General features: G+C 46.0%; 1 protein-coding gene across 1 annotated transcript; it reads right to left on the bottom strand.

The window, feature by feature from the left end:
* Window positions 1-1,399: 1,399 nt before the first annotated feature.
* LOC311321598 (guanylate cyclase soluble subunit beta-2-like) lies at window positions 1,400-10,686 on the bottom strand (the record flags this gene model as incomplete). Its single annotated transcript, XM_084453591.1, has 15 exons — window positions 10,619-10,686; window positions 9,478-9,572; window positions 7,792-7,952; window positions 7,552-7,651; window positions 7,019-7,212; window positions 6,376-6,604; window positions 6,169-6,278; window positions 5,131-5,347; window positions 4,802-4,998; window positions 4,546-4,669; window positions 3,775-3,923; window positions 3,514-3,660; window positions 3,262-3,416; window positions 1,694-1,886; window positions 1,400-1,549 (listed from the first exon to the last, which is right to left on the bottom strand). The coding sequence occupies exons 2-15, from the start codon at window positions 9,542-9,544 to the stop codon at window positions 1,400-1,402; spliced, it is 2,193 nt and encodes a 730-aa protein (XP_084309717.1). The 5' UTR covers window positions 9,545-9,572; window positions 10,619-10,686.
* Window positions 10,687-11,005: the final 319 nt, after the last annotated feature.

Raw genomic sequence — 11,005 nt, 5'->3', positions numbered from 1 at the left:
TCCAGCCAGCCGACCTGAGGAAAGAAGCGGCAGCCGGAGATACCATGTCCGGGTTCCTGTTCTTCATGGCCGGTTGGCATTCAACATTATGTCGCACTACCGCCACCCAGGGGTGTGGTGGGGTTTACAGAAGAGGGTGTAGCCTACTCTGTCTACAGAAGTGAGTATAAAGAAGTGGGTATACTCTGACTAAAGAAGTGGGTATACTCTGACTAAAGAAGTGGGTATACTCTGACTAAAGAAGTGGGTATGCTCTGACTAAAGAAGTGGGTATACATATATGACTAAAGAAGTGGGTACACTCTGACTAAAGAAGTGGGTACACTCTGACTAAAGAAGTGGGTATACTCTGACTAAAGAAGTGGGTATACATATATGACTAAAGAAGTGGGTACACTCTGACTAAAGAAGTGGGTATACATATATGACTAAAGAAGTGGGTATACATATATGACTAAAGAAGTGGGTACACTCTGACTAAAGAAGTGGGTATACTCTGACTAAAGAAGTGGGTATGCTCTGACTAAAGAAGTGGGTACACTCTGACTAAAGAAGTCGGTATGCTCTGACTAAAGAAGTGGGTATACTGTAGCAGTAATGTTACAGTTTTTACATTTGGGGTGTTTAAAGAAGTGTGTATATTGTGGGTCAGTGGATAAAGAAGTGGGTATACTCAGTATACTTCCATATACCCTCCACTAGGCTACACCACTGCCGCCATCCATTGAGCTGGTGTGTCAGGGCCATGGATGTATTGGGCCAGACACTGATAACCTTAATTACTGAAAACCAATACAACACCAATACAGGTGTTGACATGGCTGTGAATGATCATATTGCATGAACCAGCAATAGAGACTTTCAAAGTAAAAAACAGAAAAACAATCAGATAAATGGTTTGATCAGAAAAGAAATATGTCACATTTGAAACTAGAAAATAGTTTTTGAAAACCTTTACAAAGACAATTGAAAAACGGGAGTAAGAAGCCCTGGTTTAAGAAGTGTGTAGTCACTGTTTGACAGGTGAGATGCACTGTACTTTGGCCTGAAATGTCGAAATCACAGGCATGTAAGAAGGCATGATTTTGAGAAATTTTATTCATAAATACCATATTTCACCAAACTTTAAGAAAATGACTGAAAATTAGAATATTTCTAGGAGAGGGACCCACAGCAAATATTACTTTTAAGTATGTCTCTTTGTCGCAATCTGTGGAACAGTGAATAAACTAGTCAAAAAAGTTATGCTCAGCCCTGTAGGCTGCATAGGCCTGTTCAATCTAGCTAACAGCCTACCTAACATTTTGTTCTATCTGTTTTTTGCTTGTGTCTTTTAACTTAAGATTTCCACTGAATCTGCGCATGTGCGCCAGCATAAGCACCCACAACATAACACTTCTCAGAGCAGGTAGCAGAGTCGAGAGTTCACGTCATTCGGACGGCCATTCTGAAAGGGTGTGATGTGAGGAGGCGAGGTGCTCGCTGGTGAGGGCGTGTCCTCGTTGGTGAGGTCACACTGGAAGTAGAAGTGATCGCTGCCAAGTCTGAGCTTTGGTAATTGGCCACGGTTTCATCCTGTCTCTCACAGTTTGGCCCTTCGTGGACTAGGACAGAACCAAATAATTTGTGCAAAGGTTATGAAACGCTGATACATCATTTATGTTCCATAATACTGGACCCTGACGAATCACACCTGACCTTGTTCGCTCTCCGCCAGAGCTGGTTGGTCGTCTACGTACACGCGCCGTTCCCCCGTCCCCCTGCCCATGATGGCGTCCTCAGACACACGCAGGTTCTGGAGCAGGAAGTAGGTGGTCATCAGGCCTTTCCCCTTCACCTGGATCTCCCCTCGTCTCCGAATCTCAAAGCTCTGGTTCTCCAGTGCGCTACAGGTAGAGGTAAAACTCTGGTTCTCCAGTGCGCTACAGGTAGAGGTAAAACTCTGGTTCTCCAGTGCGTTACAGGTAGAGGTAAAGCTCTGGTTCTCCAGTGCGTTACAGGTAGAGGTAAAGCTCTGGTTCTCCAGTGCGTTACAGGTAGAGGTAACCAGAGTGATAGATGAGCATGTCTCTCTGTGAGCGTATGTGTGCGGGTGTGTGAGAGAAAGAGAGAACAGGAGAGACAGACAGATACTCTGCCTGTATGTGGGGGGGCTGAGCTGGATGTAGTCTACCTGTATGTAGTCTATCTGTATAGTCTACCTGTATGTAGTCTATCTGTATGTAGTCTATCTGTATAGTCTACCTGTATGTAGTCTATCTGTAAACTCTACCTGTATGTAGTCTATCTGTATAGTCTATCTGTATGTAGGCTACGTGTATGTAGTCTACCTGTATGTAGTCTACCTGTATGTAGTCTATCTGTATAGTCTATCTGTATGTAGGCTACCTGTATGTAGTCTACCTGTATGTAGTCTACCTGTATGTAGTCTACCTGTATGTAGTCTATCTGTATGTGGTCTAATTGTATGTGGAGGGGCTGAGGTGGATGTGGTCTACCTCTATTTAGTCTACCTGTATGTAGTCTATCTGTATGTAGTCTGGTCAAACCCTACACCCCCTCCCGACCGTTACGCTCTGCTACCTCGGGGTGACTGGTTGCCCCGTCACTGCGAGGCCCCTGCGGTCGATCGACATGGTCACGGCTCTTCTCTGTCCTGGCCCTGCAGTGGTGGAACGAACTGCCCACTGATGTCAGGACAGCAGAGTCGCTGCCCATCTTTCGTTGTAGGCTCAAAACTCATCTCTTCAAGAAGTACTACAACAATCATCCCTCCTAAGCACTTATTGTATTTCATTGTATTGTATTGTATTGCACTGTACTTTAGATTGCTATTCTTGCACTTTGCCTTCAGCACTAGATTATGCTCTTAGTCACTTGTTTTAGATAGAAGATACACTTTTGAGTTCTGGCAAGTAGAAGTACATTGGCTTTTCCTACGTTAAATGCAATTATTGTTAGTCGCTTTGGATAAAAGCGTCTGCTAAATGACTGTAATGTAATGTAATGTAGTCTGCCTGTATGTAGTCTGCGTGTATGTAGTCCACCTGTGTTAGTCTATCTGTATGTTGTCTACCTGTATGTGGAGGGACTGAGGTGGATGTGGTCTACCTGTATGTAGTTTACCTGTATCTGGTCTACCTGTATGTAGTCTGCGTGTATGTAGTCTACCTGTATGTTGTCTACCTGTATGTAATCTGTGTGTATTTGGTTTACCCGTATGTAGTCTCCCTATATATAGTCTACCTGTCTGTAGTCTACCTGTATGTGGAAGGGCTGAGGTGGATGTGGTCAGGGACTCCGTGACTCTCCATGCGGGATGCAGTGTTGACCGTGTCCCCAAACAAGCAGTACCGAGGCATCTTCTCTCCCACCACCCCAGCCAGCACCGGGCCTGTGTGCAGTCCCACTCTAATCTGGAACACAAGCTCGGTATTATATGGCCTACCACAGAGCATGTATGCCATATTCATAAACCTGGGAGAAAAATATCAGGATAACAGTGAAGCTCACTTGGATGGGCTGCCCAGTAATCGGGTTGGTGACCTCCCGGGCAGCGATACGCATCCCCAGGACAAAGTTAGCAACCCTCTCCGCGTGGCTGTCGGATGGAACGGGCACTCCACCCACCACCATGTAGGCATCTCCAATAGTCTCGACCTGGAGGGGAGAAGGTACAGCTCATGTCCAGCATCACAGTAAATAACATGGTTTATACTTTGGAGACGTCCTCTCTCTCTCTCTCTCTCTCTCTCTCTCTCTCTCTCTCTGTACCTTGTAAACATCGTGGACGCTGGTGAGGCGGTCGAACCTGGAGTACATGGAGTTGAGCATGTGGATGATCTGGATGGGCTGGCAGGCGGCGCAGATGCTGGTGAAGGTGACGACGTCGCTGAAGAGAATGGTGCATGCCTGGAACTCTCCTGCCAGAGGAGGGAATACGTGAACATGTGGATGATGAGTCAGCGGCATTAGAACACACACAGTAAAACATAACCCTCTCCTCATGGTCAAACCGTCCACTTAGATCTCCAGATATGCTGAAGAGGAAGGGAACATGTGTCAAGCAATTGTAACCCATGTTAAGGGCGTGCCCAGGGCGGGATTCGAACCCACGCTCTTCTGCTTGTGAGGAGACGCGCTAACAGTTGCGCCAAGAGGGACATCCCCCTTGGAGGGACTGTTGGCGCTCCTTTGAGGAGTGAGTTTAACCAAGCACTCACTACCACTACCTGAGACTCACGAGGACACTTTGTCACTCGGTTACACAATGCTTTACTCTGCCATGGGGAACTATAACCAGGGCTTTACTCTGCCATGGGGAACTATAACCAGGGCTTTACTCTGCCACGAGGAACTATAACCAGGGCTTTACTCTGCCATGAGGAACTATAACCAGGGCTTTACTCTGCCATGAGGAACTATAACCAGGGCTTTACTCTGCCATGAGGAACTATAACCAGGGCTTTACTCTGCCATGGGGAACTATAACCAGGGCCTCAGGTGTTAGAGGAATGGAACATGGACGCCAGTGTTGCAGCGTACCGGCCTCCACCCTCTGCCCTTCCTTCAGCTGGTTGGCTACGTGGCGAGGCAGCATGGCGTACAGCAGTGCCTCCGTCTTCCTCTTCTCCATCTCCAGGTGGCGTGAGAGGACTCTCAGTTCCTCCTGTTGTTTCACACACACACACAACACACACACATGTGCGTTTATATGATCATCAAGGTCCACTATAAAGATAAGGCTGATGTGAGCCTATACACTCTGCTGTCCAGAGTGACGTGAGGGAGAGAGACGCGCCTTCTTGCGCTCCAGCTGGTTGGACAGCTCCATCTCGGCCAGGCGCTGCTGGTTGAGGAGGATGAGGTCCCGGGTGGTGTCGTGCATGGCGATGTCAGCCATGTGCAGCCCGCTCTCCTCCAGCTCCTGCAGGCTGCGCAGCTTGGGGGAGCACAGGTACACCATGCAGCCCAAAGACTCCATCCACAGCATCTGACCTGTGGAGAACAGAAACTCTCACCACCAAACAGCCAATGGCCAGCTCCCTGAGCTGAAGGCAAACTATTAGTTTGCTGCGCTAACTCACATCTTCTAAGCGTTATTCATAGACCCATATCGTTCTTTGTTACCTCTTAGTTTGAGCGTAGACTGGTGCTGAGTGGTCTGTGGCACCATCTCCCGTCGTGTCTTCAGAACAAATTGGCTGTTGATGAACTTCCTGACGCTCTCGATGTCAAAGGTCACTGGGGGATGGACGATGCTGAAGTACTGGTCCAGTTTGATGTTCTCTGTCTGCAGCCCAGGGACAAACTTCTGGATGTTGACCCCACTCTGTCTGACCTTGAGCTAAACAGTGAGAAGAGAATTCTTTGACCTTGTTACTGCGGGCCGATTGCTACCGCGCGGCCATTAGCTGCCTCGTTAATTTGAGGCACCTGTGGTCCCTTTGATGCCGCCACGGCTCTTCTCTGTCCGGGCCCCACAGTGGTGGAACCAACTGCCCACTGACATCAGGACAGTAGAGTCACTGCCCATCTTTTGCCGCAGGCTCAAAACTCACCTCTTTAAGAAGTACTACTAGGATCCCTCTTAAGCACCTATTGTATTTTTATTTTGCTACTCTTGCACTTTGGCTTTAGCACTAGATTATGCTCTTAGTCAGAAAGGAGATGCATTTGTGAGTTCTGCTAGTAGTACACTGACTACCTGTGTTAAATACAATTCATGTAAGTCACTTTGGACAGCATCTGCTAAATGACTGTACAGTACATGCCTAATGTAATGTAATGTAATGAGAGAAGGACGGTTTTCAGCAACGAAAAGCAAGTCAAAGAAACATTTGGTGACAAAATTAGTTGATAGCTATGATAACATTAAAGGGATAGATAGATAAGCCTAATTTCCGACTTAAATAAAAAAAACATGTTCGCCATATGCTTTTTATTTTTAGAACCAGGAACGTTGATGCTAATATTGGCCTACCTGTACAAAATGACGACATCCCTTCAGAAGTCTATTTACCCCTTATCTATCCCACAGTGCACTTCAGCGTTTATACAGGGAGCTAAAAGTTCTCCGACCTTTTCTGTATTCAGTCACAGTTATTTGTGTTCAGTAGTAGAGTTGTGTGTTCAATAAGATAGTTTTAATGAACAATAGTGCCTCACGTCTTTATCAAAGGCGATGTGGAATGGGAAGGCGTTGCAGAAGGCTTGTTTTTCCATCCAGAGTTGGTCTGGATAGCACGGGGTGAATGTCTGCTGGGGGTTGGCTTGAACTAAAAAAAACAGACATAGACGGCTTCATAAGACTACCTCTGTGTAGGAGAGAACTCTCACTTGTTACAAAATGTAAGTGTAGACAAGAGAACCCACCATTCCCTGACCTGACGACACCTTGGTCCCATGGAGACCTGGTCCCTGCAGGACGCCGACGCAGGCTGCTGCTCCTCTCTCTCATGGTCTGGGCCTCCTGGCGCAGGCTGCTGCTCCTCTCTTTCATGGTCTGGGCCTCCTGGCGCAGGCTGCTGCTCCTCTCTCTCATGGTTTGGGCCTCCTGGCGCAGGCTGCTGCTCCTCTCTCTCATGGTCTGGGCCTCCTGGCGCTGTTCACCAGCCAGAGGAGAGTTCAATCAACAGCAGCTCATCAACCCGTTCTCCTGACCTTCTAACCTGTTCTAATACAGGGGAGAGTTCAACCAGGTTATCAACCCGTTCTCCTCACCTTCTAACCACTTCTAATACAGGGGAGAGTTCAACCAGGTTATCAACCCGTTCTCCTGACCTTCTTACCATTCTAAGAGGATAGTTCACTCAGCCAACAGCAGGCCTCTGCATTCTAATAGTGTCTGCAGATGTTTTGTTCTTTGTGCCAAGGCGAATGTTGCCAACCTCAGATCGTAAGCAAAATAAAATGGAGATTCACAGATACTGAAGCGTTGGTGAAACGGATTTCAGAATGCTAATGTAAGAGTGTGCTCAGATCACTTACAGCAAAATACAGAACGTCTGAGCCCCACCCTCTTGTCCCTCTCCCTCTCCTCCTCGGCGGACATTGCAGGTTGCTCATCCGTCCTCGTCCTCCCCAGCCTCTGGGAGACCAGGAAGACCACGTGCTCTTTGTTCCCGGTACGTCCGTCCTCCTCTGACTGGCGAAGAACGGTCATGCTCACCTCACTGTCAAAGAAGTCTCTGGCCACAGCTTCTATGATGCCTGGGCAGAAAAGAGCCAGCAGCACACCTCATGTATCACTGGTGCTATGCTATGCCTGTAGAAAAGATGAACGCTACTGTTAGAGAGCCACGTAGAAGCAATAACAAAGATGGTCTCAACTAATGTGTGTGGAACCTCCCAACAACATGAATGGCTTTAGATTCAGATGTATTTATTTCGTTATGTGGTAATTTCCTGAAGAGGACAAACGTATAGGCTACTATAAAGTACCACATCATGGTAGTGTGTATACAGTACCACATCATGGTAGTGTATAGTAGGTTACCTGGTATCTGGTACGTTGTGATACAATGTGATACAGGCCTTTCTGTACGTTACCTGGTACGATGTGATACAGGCCTTTCCTGTCAGAGTAGTAGTGCAGAAGTGTTGCTCCGTCTTTGTCTTCCTCCACACGGAAGGACGGAGCGTTCATTGCCTGCAGAGAAGGAACACTTCTGCTGTCATTGTTTCAGCATGTTTGTTTTTGTCAATTTTGTCGATACTTGTGTTGTTACAGAGTAATGACGCAGTAATAGAGATGAATGAAGCAGAGCAGGGAAGGTCAGGGTGACATGCCTGGTAAGAGAGGGCCAGGTAGCTGTGAAGAGCGTCCAGGTTCTGGATGAACTCCACCAGGTTTCCCCCTAGCGTGCGGAGCATGGTGTCATACCCCGACATCTTACAGAAGCTGAAGAAGTAGTCCCCGAAGAGCTTCAGGACCACCTCTGACGACAAGTCTACACACACACACACACACACACGCACACACATACTGACAACAGGTTAACAAGGGCACAGGGATCATCACATCATCAGCTGGTGCTCACGACAGAGCCGTCCAGCCACCATCAAGTCCACAAGAACACGCGCTAACGGCGCAGACGGAGCCCCGGGGTCTACTGTACAAGTACAGGCCAGCTTCTTAGACCTGCAGTCTCTCACGCAACAAAAAACACACACACACGTCTCACACACACCAAATACACACACACACGTCTCACACACATCAAATAACACATGCATGGTTTCCCTGGAGACGCTAGAGCTGGATTAACACTGATCCCCGACGCTGCCGAAGATACTTGACTGAATTGAATCCTGACACCTTTTTATATTCACAGGAGCCACGGTCAGCTGCAGTAGTCCTGTGTGGATCGGGTCACACCTGGGTCACCTGAAGGGCCTCGCTGGGGATGTTGTTAACACCTGGTCTATCTAGCCATGCCCCCTCCTCACCTCGGTCATCAGCTCGTCTCCGGAGAGTGTCCAACAAAGACAGCAACCACTGCCAGCTACGACAACACACACCTGTCCATCCATACAACAACACACACCAGTCCACCCATACAACAACACACACCAGTCCACCCATACAACAACACACACCTGTCCATCCATACAACAACACACACCAGTCCATCCATACAACACACACCAGTCCACCCATACAACAACACACACCAGTCCATCCATACAACAACACACACCAGTCCATCCATACAACAACACACACCAGTCCATCCATACAACAACACACACCTGTCCATCCATACAACAACACACACCTGTCCACCCATACAACAACACACACCAGTCCATCCATACTGTACAACAACACACACCTGTCTATCCATACAACAACACACACCAGTCCACCCATACAACAACACACACCTGTCCATCCATACAACAACACACACCAGTCCACCCATACAACACACACCTGTCCATCCATACAACAACACACACCAGTCCACCCATACAACAACACACACCAGTCCATCCATACAACACACACCAGTCCACCCATACAACAACACACACCTGTCCATCCATACAACAACACACACCAGTCCACCCATACAACAACACACACCTGTCCATCCATACAACAACACACACCTGTCCATCCATACAACACACACCAGTCCACCCATACAACACACACCAGTCCACCCATACAACAACACACACCAGTCCACCCATACAACAACACACACCAGTCCACCCATACAACAACACACACCAGTCCACCCATACAACAACACACACCAGTCCATCCATACAACAACACACACCAGTCCATCCATACAACAACACACACCTGTCCATCCATACAACACACACCTGTCCATCCATACAACAACACACACCAGTCCACCCATACAACACACACCAGTCCATCCATTCTATCTCTTCTCCACATTTCCCTGCTGTTCACATGAATGTAAAGAATTTCCAGACAGCTATATAATCACATACCGAGCATCGTACATGCCTCCTGCACCAGGCACATCGTCATGACGTCGTCGTAGGTCTCATAATTCATGAACGTGTCCTGGACCTCAGCTTGTGTTCTGGTGAAGGACAGATAATCTGTTAATATTACAAACAGATCTGTTAACATGAAATACAGATCTGTTAAATAACATACACATCTGTTAACATGACATATACTGTATTGTAGATGACATACACATCTGTTAAATTACATACACATCTGTTAAATAACATACACATCTGTAAACATGACATATACTGTATTGTAGATCTGTTAACATGACATACACATCTGTTAAATTACATACACATCTGTTAAATAACATACACATCTGTTAACATGACATATACTGTATTGTAGATCTGTTAACATGACATACACATCTGTTAAATTACATACACATCTGTTAAATAACATACACATCTGTTAACATGACATATACTGTATTGTAGATCTGTTAACATGACATACACATCTGTTAGATTACATACACATCTGTTAAATAACATACACATCTGTTAATATGACATGCATTGTAGATCTGTTAACATGACATACATGTACACATCTGTTAAATTAAATACACATGTTAGCATGACATACACATCTGATAAATGACATACACATCTCATACACTGGAAATTGTGTTTAGTATATTAAACACAACGAAACAAGGCCTGTTCAGGAACAATTATAAACCAACAAGACATTACAGGTGTTGTCTAAAACCATTCTTTCTCTATTAGGTTATGTCTAGGAAAATAATGTATTGTAAAAAACATTTTAGGCATTTTAAGCGTTATGAACACATCACTATTTACATATCTCTTAGAAAAACAGGTTGATAGACACACTGTTACATTGTTACACACTGTTACAGCTGTTTGCCAGGTGTGCTCAACGATGCCTCCAGTGTGTAACACCTGATAAAAACATGGTCATGCAATGTTGATGTTATTCTTTGCCGACATTCCTGGGGCGAAGAACCAGATGAGCGAGAACTTCAGGCTAGATTACACAACCATTTCCTCACAACGGGTCAAGGTCTTCTATGACAAGTACAGTATACACTTATGTCAAAACGATCAAATACTCAAAGGTTTAATGCACACAAAGTCTGACCTTAGTTTCTCCCATGTCTCCTCCCCAAATTTTTCGATGACCAGAGATTTGAGACAGGTGTTTATGAATCCGTACTGCAAACAGAGATGTGAGACAGATGTTTATGAATCCATACTGTAAACAGAGATGCACACACAGAGACAAACATGAGAACAGCCAGGTCAGATAGCTCCCATTGATACCACAGTATTAAGATAACCAATAACAATCTCTTGAAAATCTAGAATAATGTGATTGATGAGATTATTTGAGGTGTATACTGCTCACCATCACTGTTTAGATATCTGAGGTGTAGACTACTTACCATCACTGCGGTGTCTCTCTGTCAAGTTTACGTCTCACTCTGCTGAACGTTTTATATGTATCATGGAAAGAAAGCAACCAATT

Source organism: Borostomias antarcticus (genome assembly GCF_949987555.1).
Source record: "Borostomias antarcticus genome assembly, chromosome: 19".
NCBI lineage: Eukaryota > Metazoa > Chordata > Actinopteri > Stomiiformes > Stomiidae > Borostomias > Borostomias antarcticus.
This window is presented reverse-complemented; position numbering and strand designations above follow the sequence as displayed.